A 21,414-nucleotide genomic window follows, 5' to 3' on the forward strand; every position below is an offset into this window, starting at 1 on the left:
CCACCGTGCCTTGGTTGAGATGCTGAGTGTTTGAAAAGATCTTATTCAACCAGCAATCAAAATGGAAGCATGATAGCCATCATCAGTTTTTGCCCCTTTCTTGAGAAACCAAACTAAAAGCCAATGATGGCTGGAAGGAAAGATGAGAAAAATGTTTTTAAACGTCCCCAAAAACATGTTGTGTAGGCTTTATAAAAGCTGGAGGGGGGGGGGGGGGGGAAAAAAGCACAGCTATCAAGAGGAGGTTATTAGTGACAATTATAGCTGAGGTGTTAATTGCAGAACAAGGAAGTGCTATACCTATGGCAGACTGAGTCCTTGGGGGTATGAATCTGCTTACTTTTCTGAGTTGGTGGAATTTGGCCAGGCTGAAGATGTGTCTCCAGGAAAGCAGAACTGTGTGCAACTGCTTCGTGGCCAGGAGTGCTTTGGATCTTGTGTACTTGCTGCTGAGACAGGAGGAGATGGGATGACGATTACAGCAGATGACACTTGTAATCATATCTGTTTGTAGTGAGCACAGAAAATAATATAAACATCACTCCTAGATCAAACAGATTATTTTTATACCCTTTAAATCTCCATTTAATATGCATGCCTTTCTGAGGCTGTTCTGGTCTGACTTTGTCTGGATACAGGTTGATGGTGCATCCTCCAGTTGTGTGTGCCTCCATGTGCAGCCCAGAGATGGTTTGCATACCACAGCTGGGGAACCTGTGCTGCATGGGCACTGCCTTGCAAACCAGGGCTCCTCTTCAGCGTGCGCATCTGAGATGGGAAAGCTGTTTGCATGCCTTTACCTCTGTCTGAAATGAGTTAAAAGGCGGGGGGATGGGGGGAGAAGCTTAGCCCTGCTGTAGCTTGCTGTGGAGGAGCAGACTCCGTCCTCTCCATTTCATTCATACAATGCTCCTGCTTCATCCATGGTAATCCAGGAGGGACCGTTGTGGTCGCCCGGTCTGCCTCTACCATGAACAAGGCCATGCCTGTTGCAGGCAGTGTAGGGAGAGGCAGCAGCCTCCGAGTCCTCCCACCCAGCCTCAACACAGCCAGCACTGAAAGCTGCAGCTTCCCCAGCCCCATGCACCCTTAGGGGGCGGGGGGATTCGTGGCAACCCCTCCCTGTGTGCTTTCCCTCTGGATGCTAGCTAGACTTTGAGGATCAGCACTGTTTGTTTAGTTGGAATTTCTTCTTTTATTTTGTCCTGTCTTAGGGCCCTGACTGCTGCAGTGGCATTGGTTTTTTCAATAGCTCATGTTACACTTCTCAAAAAAGTGAGTGTGACTTGAGCGAATAATGCCTCAAGAAAGCAGTAAATAAAATAATCCAGTGTTTATGCTGTAATAGTGATGTCTGAAGTCGGTTTTCTGAATCTAGTATTATATTTTTTGGATGGCAGAACTGTGGGATCCCTCATACAGCAGAACCAACAGAGCCCTCAGTTTTGCTCTCCTGTGATACTTGCCTTGCAGAATGCCATCACCACGATTTTAGCAGGTGAAAAGCTCTGGTGACCGTAGGCAGGCCTTATTGGAGCAGCTGAGGGAAGGTTGTGCTAACGAATCCCTTCTTGCTTTTCAGCTGCACGCAATGCTTTAGCTGCAGCTGTGGTGTCATGACCAGCAAGAGCTGCTTCTCAAGTTAGACCCGAGTAGAAAGAATGCTGCCAAAAAGGAGGAATTTGAAGTGTCTTCGTAGCACTTGATGACACAAACCACTGGAGAACCTGTCTTAAGCATAAGTTTGCTGCCAAGGCGATGCATGAAAAAGTTTGAAAATTAGGTAGGTCTGGTGGCTCTCTAATTGTCAAAATCATATAATGATAGAATTGCCAGGGTTGGAAAGGGCCATAATGATCATCTAGTTTCAACCCCTCCAGAAATACCTCTGTACTTTCTAGTCGGTCACGTAAGTGGGCTTGTTTTTCACATGTGTTGAATGTTTAGAAGACAGAAGGTTGAAAACTGACTCTGCATCGAGTAACTTAATTCCAAGGCTTGTGATGTTCTGAAAATGCCCATACTCTTTATGCCATGTGTTCTTGTACCAGTATTGCCTATAGCTTATGCCTATGTTTGAGGTTGACTTGTCAGAGCATATGGTGTCCTCTGTCAGGAGCTTCTGGGCTGGGCTGCCAGCCAGAGCCCAAAGGAAGCTGCAGCTGGTCTGACAGTGTTGATGATACTACATCAGTGGAGAGTATACTTAATCCTGTAGTACCTTCCCATCATTTTTTTTATCCCTTGCCCAAAAAAGTCCTGAAAGCTGCACTGACTGCATCATAGAGAAGCTTGGGAGATGCATCCAGTCTTTCTGCTAACACACACAGGTAGGTTTAGCTTGCAATGCCCAAGAGGTTGAAATAAGACTGCTCTAGCTCAAGTAAAGCTGAGCAAACTCTACCCTTGTCCCGAACACTGCAGGTAGCTGTGGCATGGAGGTATCCTTTGGGAGTGTTTAGAGACAGGCTGCTCTTCTGGAGACTTTCAGCTTTGCTGGTTGGAGGAGCTGAGCACAGCACGATGCTTCCTTCCACGAGGTTAAACAGAAAAAGTGAAAGTCCCTGGTTTGTGGTTTTGGGCAGATGTCCCTCTTGACACAAATGATGATCCCTCTGAGGGCTTGCTTCTCCCCACAGTGACAGGGTTGTAGCTGGCTGCCGTGCAGAGGAAGCAACAAGCTGCACTCCCTGTAATTAGCTTTCAACTGGTTTTACTGTAAATTAGTCAGAACGACAGTCATTTTTGAAAGCTTTCACAGCATTGCCTTCATATGATGGTGCATGTGTTGGAGGCAGGCGCCGCAAGCAGGCATTAATTCCACTGCCATTAATTCAGCGCGTGCTTATTCAAAGCTGAGACATCTTTGCATGCCTCAAAATGAACCACTGAATTTGAAAGCTGGTGGTGACAAATGGGGTCTGAGCTTCCTATCTTCCTGACAGTTATTTACCACCTCTGTTCTTGGGCTGTTTTGATGCTCTGCTCTGTGGGCCCAGCCCTGCTCTGCTTTCCCACTGCAGTGGCCGTGGCAACCAATCCTGAACCCCAAGCATTTTGGCACGGGGGATTCTTAAGGGTTTCCGAGGCTTTTTGTTGAGCCCGCTGCTCTTTCAAGTGATCATTTCCAAAGGGTTAGCCAAAAATCTCTCTCAAAACTCTGGTTTGCAGGTCTGTTTAGTGAACACCAGGTGGGTTTATTTTCTGAGTGGTGCTCCTGGGCTATTTTGGATGCTGGCAAGCTGCTGGTAGGCAGCGTATCTCCGAAGTCGATAGCTGTGAATCAGTATGCTGCTATCAGGTTTCTCAAGCGGCTCTTTGATCACTGATCAGATGACCCTGGGTTTTAGCAGAGCTTTCTGCTCCTTTCCTTTCCTGAGTTTCTCCCCAGGGCTTCAAAGGACCAAAGGAATCATCCTGTGCAGAGGTGGGAGCCTGCTGTCATGGCCAGGGAGATCTGTGCTTCCTGATGCATGGAGGAATGGGAGAGAGCCAGAGTGAAGGCACCCCCAGCTGCCCATAAGGTTTGCTGAGCTACCAGCATGCATCTCAATGACTTCAGGCATTTCCTGATAATTTCAGCTTCAGGGTCTATGCTGTGAACTGGGCACTGAGGCTTTGACCCTCAGTGATGCACTGCTGGGGAGAAAGGAGGGCTGTGAGCCCCGAGGCTGGACCAAACCCTGGCCTAAGGACAAGTGTGTGAACCCATCCGCAGAACTTCTACCTCCTTTCCTGTGGGAGCATAGTTGGGTGGCCTGGTTGCATGCTTCCCCCCTCCTGCAGAAAGGGAGGGCTGCAGCCCCTCCTGAAACCAAAGCATTCTATGTTAGGCCTGGCTTTTTTTCTTTTTCCCTAGGAAATTTTGCAGCATCGGTGACAGCCCCTTAAAATAATCCTTCCCCCCCCAACACCCTCATAATCCAGAATGGCTATTTTTCTGCCTTACACTCCCCGTTTCTTGGCCCTCCCTGCAGCTTTAGCATGCAGCAGTCATTCCGCTGCAGTTCCCACAAAGCAGCAGAAAACCAAGGTAACAGCAACATTTTGAGTGAAGGGGATGAAATGTGGAATAGGTTCAGCGTATTTCTTTGTCATTGTTGGAGTCCTATTCAGTCTGGAGCTGAATAGGAGGCTGATTAGCATGTGGAAGCATTTCTAAAGCACTGGTCTGGGAGGCTTGTTGTATTTTGTTGGTTTTTTTTTTCCTTAAAGGAGAAGTTTTGTGGCATTTGTTTTTCTTACCGAGCTGGCGTGAATCTTTGTGAAACGCCAAACCATGGAAATAGCATTTTAGTGCCTGTTTTGATAAATCACTACATGCATGGGTACAAAAAAGTTTTCCAGTGCCTAAAGCTCCTGCAGGGTGCCGCATTTTTTCAAGTGGTTGGATGAGTGGGATAGAATTTGACCATGGGATGCATCTGGATTGTGGATATAGCATAAGAGACTTTGCTTTTGCTCTCACTGAAGTCATCTGCAGAACTGGACTGGCTTTATGAATGTAGGAATGGATCTGCAGTCTGAAAATCCACCTGCTTGAATGCTCAGCATTTTGCTTTCATGGGGAAAGATGTAATGCTGAGATGGATGTATTTTTTTATTTTTTATTTTTAAAAAGCTTGCTGTAAGTGAGAAACAACTTTTTGCTAGCAATATTCTTCAGGTTCTGCATGTGAGGTTTCAGAGAGAGAGGCTTGTTTTCCTTTTGGTGTTGGTGGAGGTTCTTGTATGGAGGGGAATTCTGCTGCACTGTGCCTTGCTTTTTGGCTGAGTGCTGGCACAGTCACCATAACACGATGCTGGCACACTGGGAGAGCTCTTGGGCGAGTTATGGCCTCTTGCTGCAAGGCCTGGTATGCTTGGCTCCAAGTAACTGGAATTACTGCCTCATAACATGCTGCAGGGCTCCTGAGGGTGCACTGTGTCTCCTCATCCTTGGGGCATTGCAGGATTTTTCAGGTGCTTGCAAACCTCAAGGGAGATGGGGCTGAGATGCACGCTGAGCCTGTATGAGTTCAACACAATTCTCCCCCGAAGCTTGCAGACAGAGTGGACTAATGAAGGAAAATGCTATTAACTTCCCATTGAGAATCTGCTGCAGCTCACTGCTGTGCTTTACCGTAGCCTAATGAAGGCAGATTAAAGCTGTTGTTTAATTAAGGAGAACTTAGCTCCTCTGGTCACAATTCACGATTAAAGGACCTTTTGAAGTAATTCTGCTATATATTTTTATTTTTTTTCTCCCCTCCTCTCTCCAGCAACGTGAAGGAAGTTTCTGCTGCTATACATGCCCCAACACCGAGGTTTTAAATGCTATTACAGGGCCACAAACCTGCTGGCAAATCTGGCCGCTGCCAAGGCATCTGAACATTAAAAAGCCCTGCAGAGGGGTGGGAGGGAGTTCAATCTCAGGATATGCTGATTTGGAAAGGGAATCCAAACAAAGAGGCTTTTCAGCAGAGGCTGAGGCTTGGCTTCTCTCAAGGGCAGTTTGGGCTTGGGGAAGCATCCGGGAGGCAGTGAGCAGTGCGGGAGTGCATGAGCTGGATGCAGCATGGTGTAAGGTTTCCCAGCACAGCACGGTTTTGTGTTACAGGCTGGGGAGCTGCCTGTAAGTGCTCCTCTCTCTTTTTTCTTTATTTTTTTTTTTTTCTTTTTCCCCTTTTATTTCTGTTGGAAACAAAAGGGAGATTTAGGCTTTTGAATACTTTCCTTTTATTAAAAATAGTAAAGGTTCATTGCCCTTGCTCTGCCTCCCCTGCAGGTTTGGTGACGCCTCTTGCTGGAGAGGGACCTATTTGACCTATTGGTTTTCCTGACCTGGACAAACCATTTGGGGGGCCAGGCTTCTCATAAGGAACCATCTGGCTCAGATAAGGAGAAAAGAAGTGAGATGGATGCCAAGGTAGCTTCTTCATAACTAAGTAGGGTTTGCATTCACTGGGCTGCCTGCTGGCACTGTGCTGAGAGCAGGGTAAACCATGGCCTGTGGAAGCCCTGTCCCACATGATGGCATTTCTGAGTGCCACCATGCTCTCGAGAAATGGGAAGAAAAACATAGCGAGGAGGAGGTGCTACCAACCATCTCAACCAACCAGTTGGGTTTTTTTTATAGGAGCCAGATGGTTTCAATAGAGGAGAGCTGAACTTCTTGTGACCCTTCCCCACAGACGCTGTTTGTTGTTTTGGAACTGTGGCCAGGAGAAAACCATGTCCCAGACCCTGCAGTGAGGGTGAGAGCTTGGTGCCTTCTTCTCCCACCCCATCATGCATGCTCCTTGTTGTCCATTGCTCCCCTGCCTTCAAATTATCCAGGGAAAGCTGATGGCTGTGAAAGGCTTGGGGCTTTCCACTGGTTCCCTGCTTAAAGAAATTAGCAAGAATACAAACTGGAGAAAACCAAAACATCTAAAAGCAGAGTGTAAGGAAGCAATAAAATGCCAGGCCACATTTTCCCTGCTAGTTGATTAAAAATCTTACTGATAAGCAAGGAAGCTTTCATGGCTGAATGAGAGCTGTATCATGTCAAATGCAGTGAGAGCTTTATTAGGAGGATAAAGCAGTGCAAGCACTGGGTTAAAAGTGCTGGCAGCTCATCCTGCCCTGAGTTGTCCTGCAGGACTGGAGTGGAGGCACTTTGCAATGATATGGGGGAACAAGTGTGATGGGGAAATGGCTTATCCAATGAAAAGAAGGAAAATGTAAGGGGAGTATGGCAGTAGTGGTCTCTGGAGGGGTGATGGTATACATATGCTCATGTCTGCTTGAAAACTGTGAGGAAAAATTAATATAGAAGCTGGCTGTTATGTAAATGTTGAAAAGCCAAATGTATTGAATTGCTCCCAATGAGGGCCTCTGGATATTGTATGTATATCCATAATGCATCAGACCAGTATTTCTGAATACGTAGTTGTCCTCTGGCTGGTTAGCATTGCTCCCAGAGGTATCAGGGCTGACCAGTTCTGCAAATTCTCTCAACGTGTCCTGCTTCATTTTTGGTCAGCAGCATCAAACCTCCAGTAATGTGAAGTAAAGATCCACAGGGCTCCTGGGCAGTGAGGCAGCTCAGGAACAAGCCAGTATCTTCGTTGTCTTTCCTTTCATCCCTTTCTTTGGAAGCAAATTGTAAAACATGACTTCAGATACATGTTGAAGAAGTCCTGTGCTTGACTATCTTGCTTGCTTAGGAAATGTCATAGGGGTCCCCAGTTGTTGTTATTCCACAGTCTGTGGATTGAGTGCAGCACCCACTGAAACCAGTAACAATTTCTTACTGAGTGGGAGTCCAGAGGAGGCATGTGGTTCTCCATGACAGGCACCCAAGGGACGAAGGACAAGTCTGAGTCTGGATGGGCGGTGGATTTTCAAGTCTCTGAGTGCTTCATGGGCAGTAAGTGACAGATAAATCTGCTGACATGCCTTCTTGCTGTAGGAACTTTGCTGCTCATTAGGATCGCTCATTTCATGGTGCTTCTGGGGGTAAGAACCACTGAGATGCTGTATACCAGGTACAGGGGAGATTCAGTGGACTTGCCTTAGCTTTTGGAAAGTGGAACATCAAATAGGAGAAGGAAATGAGGACTGGATTTTTTGCTCTCAATCAGAAAACCGGTGGTGGTGACAAATTGGCGTGCATGGGGATACACTCCCTGAAGTGAAAGGCTCTGCTGGCAGGGATCTGGTCCAACTTAGTGCTGAGATGCTCTACTGGCTACCCCTTTGATTGAGAATTTGGTGCCCACAGTTGGTGCTTGGAGATCAAATACAGGACAAGAATTAAAAAGCAGGAAAATAAAAGGTTAGCTTCCGTGCTGTTGTGTTTGACTTCCCAAGGTTTTAATTGCCAAGAGCTGCTCTGGGAGCCAGCTGGCTGCGAAGTGATACAGATCTCAAGTAAGAGAAGGGCTTTTTTGGTCCCACAATCCACTAACTGCTTTATTTTCCTCTATAGGAGGAATGTATGTTGCATCTATTTTTCCTGAAAGTGAGTGATCATCTTCAGGTTGCTGATTGCTCAGCTTCTCTGTTAGCTGTTGAGGTCCCTGCTGTCACTAATCCGCTACCTACAGTAAGAGAGTGAAGGCGAGTATAGAGAGCAACCTGCACTTTAAATGTAGTGTTTTTTACCCTGAAGCAAAAGGGAAAAAAATTGTCTTCTACAAAGGCGAACTATGATAGGTGGTTGGGCTTACAAACCCTTGGGGGTATCAGCAGAAGCAGATGGGCCATAGTGAGTAATTTACTACTATCCTATTTTTAAGAAAGATGAGCCTGGTGAACTTGCAGTGAGTTTTGATGGCTCGCAGTGTGGGAGCAAAACCCCAGTGATTTCTGTGTAGCCCATGCACCAAGAGGATGTGACATCCCTGCAATGACAGCAGGGTCAGGTCTACTGCTGTGTGGCCTCTGACTGATCTGGACTATCCCAGCTTTGCTGCCAGAACCTCATTTGTACCCTGACCCAAAAAGAGGGGGAGTGGAGGGGGGGGAAGAGCAGCTTAAAGAAAAACTAAAGAAATGCATGCATTATCTGACATGCCAGTTGTATAAATCTCAACATCAGCTACCTGTGAATCATCCAGCAGCACGTTAATGGGTACCCCTCAGTAGATTAGGATTTGGCATCAGGTCTGCATGTAATTACAAGCCACACACAGAAGGACACAGGCAGCTAATGAACTCCTGCCAAACTCCTGCTCCGCTTCTGCGGCTTTTGAAGTTCCCTGGTCTTTCAGCGTTTTGTATAGCAAGCACTGAAAGGCATCAAATCACTCCTTTGACAGCATTTAGAAAAGGCTGGTTTGTTGAATAAGTGAGTCCCTCCAAATGCTGATCTGAGAACTGGAGCATCTATAGGCGCCGTTCTCACCAGAGCAGTAAATAGGCTGGAGATTGAGGACACCCCCTACAAGTTGCTGAGCTCCAGCCTCAGTGGAAGGAGCCAGCAGGCTCTGGTTGCCATGATGGGCTGCAAGAAAAGAAACTATTTCCATTTAAAAACCTCCTTCAAAACAAGCCCGCCAGTGGTATGGGGAGAAATAGGCTTTTTCCCAAGCATCAAAGTGCTTAGAAAAGAAGCTGTGCAAAGGGGATTGTGGTATTTTGCGTGGATCTTGAGGTTGTGGTGGAGGTGGGAAAATGATTTTTGGAGGGTGCCTGTGGGGTTTTTGTGATGCTAGGCAGTTGGTGCATGGTTTGGGTGGCTGTGGGTGCATTTCTGTAGTGTTTTGTGGTCAGACCTGTGCCCTCCTGCTCCTCTTTTCATCGTGCCTGATGTGACAAAGGGAGTTGTTGCTGAAGGAAGAAGCAATTTCCATGAAAACCTGTGATTTTGAAACATACCAGGCGGGTTTCATGGCAGTACCATGGTGAAGAGGAATAATGCAGCTTGGCACAAAGCTCTTCAAGGAGGGGAAAAAAAATAAATAAATAAGATAGGGGAAACAGTGGAGTCTTTGTCAAAATTAATTGCAATAAAGAAAAAGGGACTGCTGTTCCCTTGGGCTCCTTCAACCTTTTTTCCCCAATTTATTCACGCGTTCATTGACAGTGGGGCAGGGCGTTGTTTATGGGGGCTGGGGGGGGGGTTGGAAAGGAAAATGGGGAGTTACCCATTTTTGGGTTTTAAAGAACACTGTTTGCATTGTGTCCTCAGGATCCATGTCAATAGCAGCTTGGTTGTAGCCTGCACCATTAGGATCCAGCCCGATTTGTGCCGTAAGGGAACAGGTCTGTTGGTGTCACTTGGCCACAAAGCAGCTGTCATAGGGATGTAATTGATTCCCACCCTTGCTAGCAGCATGGTGTGGGCATCTCTGCTGCAGGTGACTGCTGCCATGAAGGTAACCCATTCCCAGCTGGTTTTCATTGGAATTATTCAACCCATGCAACTTCTGCAGCCTACAAGGTCTTTCTTCCCTATAATGTGGAAGTACAGGAGAGAGAGAGAAAAAAAGAGAACCCTGCACCTCTTTAACTCATTGATGCACAAGAACAGCCTTATGGGGATCTGTTATAGGGACCACCAATGTCAAACTCCTGTTGCTTGAAGGACCCTTGAACCATTTCCAGCTGCACTCGTGCTTTTTTTTTTTTCCTTTTACTTTCTTTCGTCACTGTATACTGTATGTTATATTCTGGAAGCTGTACCAACAGGATCATGACTACCGAGGGGGAAAAGTTTCATTTCCAGTTAATCAAGGGAGTTGTGTAATACCATTTTCTCCTGGGTAACTTCAAGAAAAAAGGAGGAAGGAGGAGGAAAAAGAAAAAGGAGGGAGCATTCTATAAAGCAAGTATATTAAGAGGAAATAAATTTTGAATTAAAAGTGATTAGTGAACTTTTAAGGAAGAGGTCAGAAGTGTGTTTCGGACTACAAACTTCTTAAGCTTTCAGTGCTTGTCTTTGGTTACAGAGTTATAACCCTGTGTTATTTGTGCAGGTGGCTGCTGCTGCAAATCCAAAGCAGGATTTTGCATTTACAATAGGTACATTGACAGAATGGGGTCACAAAGCTACTTGAGGCCTCCTCGGGCAAAGGAGAAGTTGCTCCCGAAAACGTGCTCAATTACGGGCGCAGTTCTTAGCCAGGATGCTCCAGGCAAGCAAGGAGGAAGCTCAGGAAGTTCAGCAGGAGAGATCTGTTTTTCCTTTAAGGGGCCTTTACACTGATCAGGTGGGCTGGTTTAATTTCTACATTTTCTCCTTTTGTTGTTCTTTTAAAAAATAATAGGATTCAGCATTGCTTGGGCTGCTTTTTTTATATTTCCACCCTCTGGGTTGTCAAGGAAGAGTGCCTTATACCTGGTAGTGTCTGGTAGCACTAAGCTGAGGTAAGGAGTCTGTGCTGAGTATTTCATATATTAATGCAAGATGCACAGCCCACAAAATTTTCCTGAAGAGTAGGGGCTGCTGGAGTTGACTGGGCTTGTTATAAAGGAAAAACTGAGGGGCTCCTGTGGGTAGAACACATGAACTGGGCCAGTGTGTGCCCTTCCTCAAAGGGAGATCCAGGGAAGCCATGCTGAGACAGAGCTCCTTCCAAACCCCACTGAGCAGCAAAGGAAGCAAGGCTTGCTTCATTTGTAATTGAAAACATAATAGTCACCACAGTGTGTTTTTCACGTGGTCCATTTGCCCTGGGTGTTGCAGAGTCCATAGACGTGTTTTTAGTTTTTTCCCCTCGCTATTCAAGTTGGGTCATCCAAGATCAGGCTTATATCTGCCAGAACTTCCACAGCACTTGGATGGACTGAGGTGCCTCAAAAGATCCTGATGCTTTGGGGTTTTTGTGGCATTTTATTCCTTGTTCTATTCTATGTGATGGTTGCTTTGTTTTCATTGCGTTTGATTGGCACTGGGTCTGGGTTCCCACTTGTAATGTCTTTTATATTCACCTCTCCAACTTCTGTTGGTCGGCCAGTTTGACTTCGGTGTGTTTTACCCCACAAATGCATAATTTTATATGTATCTAGATATTGTGGCTTGGATAAACCCTTTGTTCTTATTAGTACATTTTTTAGGTATTAAAAATATACGCACACTTTATATTAAAGCTCTTTTAATACATCAGCTCATGCCAGACTGCCAGAAGGAACAATTTAACATACTGCTTAGAATTCCCTTCTCTGCTGTTTTCTTTGTACGTTTTGTTTACTTCTGGAAATGACAGCAGGTACTATCTAAAAGAGCAATATTCCTCCCAGCAAAAGCAGTGGCAGTTCTCCCAGTCGTCTGCAGCCTTTGGAGAGTGAGTATGCAGGTCTGGCACAGTGAGCTTCGGCTGTGCAAGAAAGCATTTCCTGCAGAGGTTTAGAATCCAGAGGAATTTGTGGTGCGTGAGAATAATTTGACATTTGGTTTAAAGTTTCTGTGACCAAGAGAACTTTCCTCTTAATACTCTCCAGAATGGTTGGGTCAATGAGCGCGCTCTGGGTTGTACTTACTGTGAAAGATGGGACGGGTTATGTTGCTGAATGATGGCTTCTTTGGTCTCAAGATAGAGATACCTGTAAGATACCTAGTCACAATCCTTCCATCAACTGATGCTGTCTTTTAGAGGCATTTTTCAAATATTCCATGCCACTGCTGGGGTCTTAAATATTACAGTTATCCGTGTGGAAGGTGAATGTTCTCTGCTTTCTTCATTTGCTGCTGTTCTTGTAGGTGTAAGAAGGCATTGCCCCAACATTCCTGAAGAACCAGTTCTTACTAAAGAGCTGTTGGGGGGAGGTCAACAAAAATTATAGAAGATATCATCATCTAGGTTGAAATGGACGGTAAACCCAAGTAGCAGCTAGTAAACCTAAAAATCTAAGTTTCCCTTTGAGTCCAATGAATTGGCTGAAATAACAATAAAGTGAATGGGAACGTTACACTTTTGAGGAAGGGCACCAGGCAGGTTGACACAGGCAACATCAGAAGTTAATATGGGTTGCTTGGGAGAATCTACAGCAAGTAGAGAAAACTGGAGTCCTGATTCTGGCAGAAATCAACCCCTTGTGTCCCGGGATCTCTCCAAACAGGTCAAATCAGTGAAATGCTATATATGCTGATCCTTGTTTACAGATGTTTTTTAAGCAGGTACTTGCTCTATGGTAAAGTCTAGGGTTTGTTTGTATGTTTAGAGAATCTTCTATCCTCATGTGTTTCTATGTAGCTGAGAGTAGTGGAACTGTATTAGAGTTGAATGGGAATCTATTTTGAAAACAAAGACATTAGATATGTTTCCAAAATAGAGGCAGATGCCCAGAGCAGTCTTCTGGACAGCTGGAACCAAGGCGTGATAAACCATTAAGACTGAGAAGGTAATGAAACATGAAGCAGGAGGTACTCTATGTACTGGCTTCCAGTGGATATATGAGCATCAAGTATCCAGGTTTAGTCAAAAAACATTGTGAAGGAGACACTTCAGTGATGCTGTTCAAGACTTTAGGAAATATCAGTGTAATGCATCAGGATTCTTCTAGCTGTTGTTGGACCATGCATCAGACCCCTTGAGATTCAGTTTTTGTTGACCGAACTCCTTCCCCTCTCTTTCTGATGGTGCTGGTACACTCAGGCCATATAGTGATTGTCAGGATGTTCCTCAAATGATAGAAATGTGGAAATATTTCTATTCTTTGTGTTATCAAATGTTATCAATGTGTACATGTCAACTGGTTTCAAGAGTGGTTTACTCTTGCAGCAGCTACCAAAGCTGAGGTGCGTTTTCTTTTTTTTTCCTGATCTGCAGCGATGCAATTCTCCTCTAACAGCTGAGGAAGCCAACTTTAAAACACCTAATCTAATTTTTATGCACTGTGACACTTGTACAGATACAGCCAACCAAATAAGGTTTATATGTACCCAAGATCAACCACTGCTTCAAAAGGATAGCCCGTTACTTGCTGGAATGCAAATATTTATACGGTACATCTTGAATGAGGAATTAGATGCCCCACTCAGCCCTGCCAAATTCTTTAATGACCTTTTTTATTCATTAAGCTAGACCTTTAATCTGCCAAAACCTTAAAAGTATGCCCTGAGCCTGGACATTGGCAGCCAAACCCATCACAGAATGCTTGCTAGAAATTACGTTGCTTTCTTGAGCTGGCCAGCAACGTTCTGCTGACCTGCCATGTTTAAAGAATGAAGATTTTTATTTTCTGAGATGTTAAGGGGTGGGGAAAAAAAAAAAAAGAGTCTCCATCAAAATGTACTGAGAGGGTGTTTAATTTAGTGCAAAGGTAAAGCTTGGGCTGGGAAGATGAGAGCTGCATGGGTGGGTCACTGCAGAAACAGCATTTCCCCTCCTGTTCCCTCCATGATTTTTTTTTGAATGTGTGGCCAAGGAAAGCTTATTCCTCTATTTTTATTTTTCCCTGTTAAATCTGCACTAATGTTAACTTTCCAAAGGCTTCAAGATTTAAAGTGCTGTACCCAACACTGAGCCCTTTCTTCTGCCTTTGATTTTTCTGCACTTCTCAAGATGATCAGAGTACTTTGGGGTTTTGCAAGGCATTTTCTTTGGGCTTGGGGGTGGGATTTTAGCTTTCTGCCAGCCTTCCCAGGATTATTGCTTATTAACTGCCTGTTGATAAAGGTGCTGATCAAGGAAAGGAATATTTTTCCCCTTGGTGCTAGGTTTTCCAAACTCAATTGCCTTTATTAAATGAGAAGATAAATAAATTTAAACCCTCCAATATTAGCGTAGGACACCAGCGGTTTGAGGTCACAAAGTCATTTGGACTTCCTCCCAACAAAAGCAACATCATTTTTCAATGTCCAGCCTCACGGTGTCCTGTGGTGCCTTGTACAATTCGTTAGTGTCCACACCTGCACTGGGCTGCCCTCTATGCAGACCCATGGCAAAACTCCTGTGGGTTTGGATGGGGCAGGAGCAGCCCCTGAGAGATTTCTGTTATGCTCATGGTTTGGAGTCTCGTTTGATCTCCTGCAGTGTAGTTAGATAAAAGCATGTAGCTGGGATTTCCTGGTTCTGTTATTAAAGTAGAAATTCCCCTTTAAATGAAGGAGGAAAAAACCTTCCTTTACTTTGTTGAGGGCTGTTACTACTCAGAAAGGTGATCTCAGCTCCATTTACCTTTTCTGCATTGAAATAAGCAAATCCCTTTGTTATTCTATGCTTTGGTTTTCTTTGTGTTTAAAAGGGGAATAATAGTGCACCTCTGGTTACCCAGTTCTGTATGAATATGCCAGAGGCCTCGACGAATTAGGGGATGGTCCAATGGCTGCTGTGTAATTTCTCAGCATGATGATACCAGTACTAGGGAGGACTCGAGGCCCTTCTGCAGTTTTGTTAAAAAGATCTTGCAGCAGATCTGAGAATGCTGTTGCCTTGTAGCCACAGAGTGGCCAAACAGGACCATTTTTTGAAGAAAGTGGACCATCCAAAAATGAGCGTAGCACCTTCTCCTGCCTTGTAGGACTGTTAATCTGTTCAGTGCATATCACTGTTCATTGCCACCTTGTGAGACATACCTTGTTTATTCTCAGGAGTTCTGTTCCGTGACTGGGAGTGGAAAATGGTAGAGGTTGGAAAACCAGCACCGTTACAGGGAGTGCAGATGCTGAACTGTAGATGCAGGTCACTACAGCCAGGGCTGCATAACCTTTATTTTTCTATTAAAACATTAAACTGGGTTATACTGGGGCATCTGAAGTCATGAGGACAAACCTAATCTCCGTGGTATAGCCCTGTGTCACTTCTTACTTTTCTAAGGGTGTGTGGGGCTATACCCCACTTCTAGCTACCTTTGTCTCTTGGTGTGAATAACATCTCAGTGGTGTTTTGCTGAGGGATCTTTCAGATATCTTGCTCCACAGTTAATTTTGTGTTCTTCCAGACTTCACTCCCTTCATGTTTTCTGCAAAACCCATTCTCTACTTGCCTTTTGGAACTCCTTCAGTCTTCTCTGTACTGAAAGCCCCTTGCCAGACAAAAAAAAAAACAAACAACGTGGATGGTGACCTAGTCCAGTAGGCAAGCCGTGCTCCAACAATAATCTCTTGGAAGGAGAACCATCTTGAGTGTAATTTGCTGTCCAGCATGGGCTGGGGTCTTCTGTTGTTTGGGTAATTACTGCTGCAAGAACAGCCTCCCACTCCACCCTCAAAATCAAAGGCACGTTGTGCCTTCTAAGTAATATCCGTTCAGTTCTGGTGTGTGTTTATGTTTCTCATGTTGAAAAAGGGGAGGGGAAAAGGGAAAAAAAAAAAAGGGGGAATCTGAGGTTACCGTTTTGCTGGAAAAATGTCAAGAGTCGATTGGCAATATCCCACTAAACCACAAGTTTGTAGGAGAGAAAACAAAACCATTGGGTTTTCTAAACTATGCCTATGTGCACTTAAAGAAAATGTATACCATACAGGTCAGTTATACTCTTATTATAGCTGTGGCAAACCTACATATAATTGAAATGCGGAAATACTACCCCATGCTGTTCAATGAATGAAGGGAAAACAAATCTTTATTATTCCTGGGTTCACATCATGTATAGGAACACTATTGTCTTTTTTTTTTTTTTTTTTTTTTAATAATTTTTTTTATTTTATTTTAAGCCAGTTTTAGCTTTCAGATGTATTTTATTGTCTGTGGGAACATGTGTTTTACAGACCTGTCATGTGAAAGCTATTAACAAGAGGAACTGGAGAAATAACAATAAGCCACGTAACCGTGGCACGTCTACTCCTCGAGTTCAACCGTTAGGCTGCTGCTTCAAGTGCATGTGAAATTGGATCTCGCCGAGTGCCGTTAGTTCTTCTGCTGCAATTTTTCACTGGGAAAATAAGGATTCTTTAAGTGGCCTATTAATATCATATTGCTGGCATCAGAGGTGCTTTTCAGGGCCAAAGCTGGCTGTGCCTCAGAACAGTTAAATAGCGGAATGAAGATCAACTGGATTCACGTGAGGTGTCTGATTTTATTTACCACATCTGAGCTGGGCAGGCAGGTCTGACACCTTTGTTTGCCGTTTCACATCTGTTGGAAACTGTGCTGCCCTGCTTACGATTAACCCATTCCCAGAAGTTTTGGAGATGGTCAGAAGGGAGTCCTGAGCCATGGCTCTGAATGCTCCAAAAGGGCTTCAGGTCAGTGTGCGTTGGTCCCCTTTCACTCAGACTGGGAAAATCGGTGATTGGGGCTGTCCTTCATTTTTAAAGACTGACAAAAGCCCCTAATAATTCTAGTAAATCTTTTAATGTAGAGCAACAGGAGCCAGATGAAAGAAAATTTGCTCATCTTGAGATGGAGAACATTATTTTGATGACATGCTAACTCATACAGTGCCTTTGCAAATCACATTGAGCAGACAAGATCACTGCAAATGCATTGGAGACAAATATTGATCAGAACCAAATAGTGCTTCATTTTCCTTATCTTAATAAGGAAAGCCTGTCTGATCTCTCAATTTGAACAAAGGGAAGCTTAAGCAAGTTGGTGGTCAGTAAATACACCTATGTGCTTTTAGCAGGATGTGGGCACGAGTTCCGCTGTTTTGGCTAAAACTTTGAACCACTGTGCATCGTCACCTAAATGACATCCACTGCTTTCCTTCAGCTGTGCCTCATTGTTTTTCTGCTTTGCCTTGGCCCAATCCTTGACATGCTTGAGCTGTGATGTGTTAGGTGCTTTGCCCGGGTTTCGGTCTGTGAGTGGGAGGAGGATTGTGTTTTGTGATCTATTCTGAATGAGATTTGGGAATTTGGGGCTTGTTTGGATGGGGATGTATCTCTTCTCTTGGCGATGGGCTTAACAGCAAAGATGGGAAAGCTGAGGCATGAGGAATGAATGTGTGTGCCCTGCACAAAGCAACTGGGAAATACCTCAGTGCTGTCTTTTGAGGCTTGAGGTAATGCTGTGCTTCTCCAAAATAATAAGAATATGGAGTTTCACTCACACAGCAGTCTTGAGGTCTCCCTTCGTGTGTCTTAATCATTGGCTGCAGGTTTTTGAGCCCATCTGCTTTGTGCCTTCTGCAGAGCTCCAGCTGAGCTGACCGGTTGCAGGTACAAATATACATCTACCTTGTAAATAGAGAGGAAGGAGCAGAGGGGGGCTTCAGAGCCCTAGAAGTAGTATGGATTGAGTTTAGTGGGGCTGGTCAGGTAGGAAGCACTGGGCTGCTACCCGATCTCTCAGTGTTTGTTTGCACAGCTCGTCCTGCCTGGGGGCAGCAGGCATCAGCCCTCCACAGAGAAAAGTGCCAGATTTGTTTTCATGGCTTTATGCAGAGGGATTGCTGTTGGGGTCCATTCCTGTAAGTTAATATTTGCAATGCATGAGGTTTAACTGAAACCAGGCACTGCAGACATCTGATAACCATATCAGGGGAGATGCTTTTTCCCTACAAGACTCGAAAAAACAAAACCCAAATTCTCTTCAGAAAGATAGCAATACAAAAAGAAAAGCATCAGGAAAGGTACCTGGTCATTTTATTTTATTTTGCCTTACCAGAAGGTTGTTCCTATTTGCCTTATATCACTGATGGTTTTGGTTTTTGTCTCCTTGTCTTTCTAGCTGGACTGCCCTTCCTCATCATCGAAACAAGCACAATCCAGCCCTATCAGCGGGGCTTCTACTGCGACGATGACAGCATCAGGTACCCACTGAAGTCAATGGAGACAATCAACGACGCGGTGCTGTGTGCTGCAGGCATCCTCATTGCCATCCTTGCCGTAAGTACCATCTCTGAAATCTGTTCTTCTGCCCCTTGGGCATCTCCAACACCTTTTTGTTACACCTTAGCTGATGGCACTGACGCGGGTTTGCCTGGAATGCTGAATCAGAGGCACACTGTCAAGCTGGGGTGGTTATGAGAGCTTTCCAAGCTCAGAAACTCAGTAGAGCTGTGAGCTTGTCAAAGGAAAGATACTAAAAAGCCTGTATGTTGTGGACATCTTCTTGAAAGTCAAAGCTTCTGAATTTCATGGAAAGCAGAGCAAAACGATGCAGCCTGTTCCCCACCAGCACATTTGGGGTTTAACATGGTTTTGCAGATATGTCCATGCTATGCATTGTAGTGTGAATCTCCTTGGTGATTATCTGACTTCCATGTAAGCAGTAAACATTTGCAAATGAAAGCTTGTAATGAGAGGAATGAGATTACTCTTGAAACTGGTAAACAGGCTCAAAGCTGTTTGGGCAAGTCTGGGAGCTCTGCAGGAGCTTTTTCACCCTGCAGTAGGAGTTCAGAGTAGATGCAAGAAGAATCAGTGAGGACTTGGCATGGTTTGTTCCTATTCAAATAACTCTTGATATTTGCCTATTTTATGAGGATAAAAAATAATAATAGAAAGATGTGTCTTTTCAGCTAACCAGTACCTGGAAAAGTTTCACAGGTTAGTATTATACTTAAAGAGATTTGTATAATACTGGCATATTAAAAAGACAATTAAAACCTAGTGCAGGCAGCACATTCCCAGAACCCTCTCTGTAAAAAGTACTGAATATGCCACCTTTCCAACGTCTCCTCCTTTCTTTTTCTCTTGCCAGCTTTCCTAGAGCTGTGCTAGGAGATGATTGCCCATTGAGAGCTTTATTATTTCAGCCAAAAAACTGAATTCAACCTATGGAGCTGAGCCTCCTTCCACCACCACATGTCTCGTGCTCAGGCAGGACCTGTCTCCTGGCTTGCAGTCAAACACTTCCATCTGCAGATGAAATTCCCCAGTGTTACTTCATGAAAAGTACCTACGTTTTCTTGGCTTGCCAGCACAGCTCAGGTGCTTTCCCAGAGATGCTGCTGCCTCCTCATTCCTTCATCTGGGAGTGCTGGAGAGGAAGAAGTCAGATGCACTTGTTCTCCCCTCACCCCCCTGATTTTCATCCTTTCTTGCAGGAGCAATGTCATTGCTGAAGGATGTTTTAGCATGCTGTGGTACCTGCTTTGGTAATAACCCATCTCAGCCTCATTGCTGAGAGTGGTGAATAGGATAGAATAGAATAGTTCAGTTAGAAGGGACCATCCAAAATAATCAAATCTCATTAATGTTTCCCAGAATAGCTTGGCTGTGTTGACCTTGGTTTCTTGTGAAGCACTGATGTTCCCATCCGTGATGGCCAGCAGAAGTGCCAGCCATCCCATTCCTCTTGTTTTGATATCAGTGGGCTGTAGGCTTGCTTGCAGGCAGTGGAGGGATGTGCTGCACATCTGCCACTTTGTGCCCACATCTCCATCATTTCCTGACCAAATAGATTCACTTAGCAACGCAGGTCCCCAAAACTGCCGCCTCCTCATCCCCATCCTCCTCAAAACAACCCCTAAAAGGTGACAACTCCCCGATTCCATAAATACAGCAGAGTTTTACCCTGCAGGTGAATTACCCCCAAGTGTGGAAAAGCCATAAAAATGAAATGAGAAAGCCTTTCATTTTCGCATTACTGCCCGAGCTATCGTCATGCTGGCTGCATGCAGAGTGTGCTTCAGATCAGTAATGAGGCGGTGGCAAATACAGGAGTTGGAACAGAAACTGGAAACATAATCAGCTGCCTATGTGATCCATCAGCTTTCTGCCACGAAATAGCAGGTCAATTAAAAGAAAAAGAAAATCCCCAAAGAATTAGACGTTTCTGCACTGGTTTCACTGTGCCCACAACAAATGTAACTTAATAAGGTAAATTTAAAAGCTCCGTTATTTGCTGGTGAGTGAAACAAAAGCCTAACGAGGAATCGAAGAAACAGACTTCAGTGCTGTGGCAGCACGCATGGAAAATTCGAGTCAGTCTGACCTCTTTTTCAGATGTAACCCAGATACCAGAATTATTGTAGCATAATAGGAATTCCTTCCAAATCCACAAAGCACTGACTCTGCTGCTTTTCTTTTTTTTCCTCAAACCTTTGTGCCTTAAAGTGAGGTCAGTGGCCGGGAGGATGGCATTTTGGGTGGCAATGCCAGAATTTCACATCTTTTCTTTTATGTGGTGTGGTGGACAGCCTAACCCTGAATAAGGTCCAGGTCATGTTCTAAATGTCTTGAGGACACTTGGGCAACTTACGAAGTAAATGCAGAGGTGAAGACCTTTGCTGTCATCAGGGCATGAGAGGATATGGATCTGGTTTTAGTACCTATATGCTTACTGATTTAATAATTCTCTGGATGACCAGAAGATGCAGACTGTGTGCTCCCATCTCCTACTCTTCCCGCTGGAGAATTAATTTGATCATCTTAGGTGGAAAAAAAAAAAAAAAATGGGTTGACCATCATTGGGATGGGAAATACTGTTCCTCCTTGCTACTGCTGTGCAGCCCCAGCCCCTCACCTGACAGGTTGTGAGTACCTATGGGAAAATACCAAAGAAAATGTGTAACTCAGATCTCCCAGGAAATTCAGCTGGATCAGCTGATTGTTTCACAATTGAAGGCTTCGATGTGATTAAGACACGGAGAACGATACTGCAAAGATCTAAGGGATTAGAAAGGCTCTGTAAGTAATTACAGGCTAATTGGGCTGCTGCTGATGAATTATGATAATGGCAAAAAGGACAGAAAAACTGAAAACGGGGAAAAGGGCACACAGTTTACTATCTGCTACGAGTATTGCATACTCGTACCAAGACCACCGAAGGTGAGAGAAAAGTATTAATCCCCAGACTTTTGTTGGTCCCTGCTAAAAATGGTCACATGTCTTTCCGAGGCCAGGAGCCTGGGCTTTACGTGGATCTGTTTTGTGAGCTGGGAGCAATGGCACATCTGCCAGGATCAGATGTCACCCGTCAGTCAGCTCGTCTCCCCTCTGCAAAATCTGGGAGTTTTAAGCCTTGTCACAATTTCCTTTTCATAATTAGGCTTTTGGGAGGCTGTGGACAGCAGCTGCGGTGCAGTAGAGGCAGAGACCATGTGCCCATGAGGTTTTGGCACAAGCATGGGAGTGAGCCCAGGGAGATGCATCAGGCGAGAGCAATAGTC

At 44.8% G+C, this 21,414-nt stretch overlaps 1 protein-coding gene across 1 annotated transcript in view; it reads left to right on the forward strand.

Annotated features, from left to right (window-relative positions):
• The window catches only part of PLPP3 (phospholipid phosphatase 3), a 41,803-nt gene that overhangs the window by 5,137 nt on the left and 15,252 nt on the right, over window positions 1–21,414 (forward strand). Inside the window, exon 2 of the mRNA XM_052666288.1 lies at window positions 18,027–18,184. Within this exon, the coding sequence (XP_052522248.1) occupies window positions 18,027–18,184 (158 nt within the window). The remainder of the gene's footprint in view (window positions 1–18,026; window positions 18,185–21,414) is intronic.

Source organism: Tympanuchus pallidicinctus, unplaced genomic scaffold, assembly GCF_026119805.1.
Source record: "Tympanuchus pallidicinctus isolate F22 unplaced genomic scaffold, pur_lepc_1.0 scaffold7, whole genome shotgun sequence".
NCBI classification, from domain to species: Eukaryota; Metazoa; Chordata; class Aves; order Galliformes; family Phasianidae; genus Tympanuchus; species Tympanuchus pallidicinctus.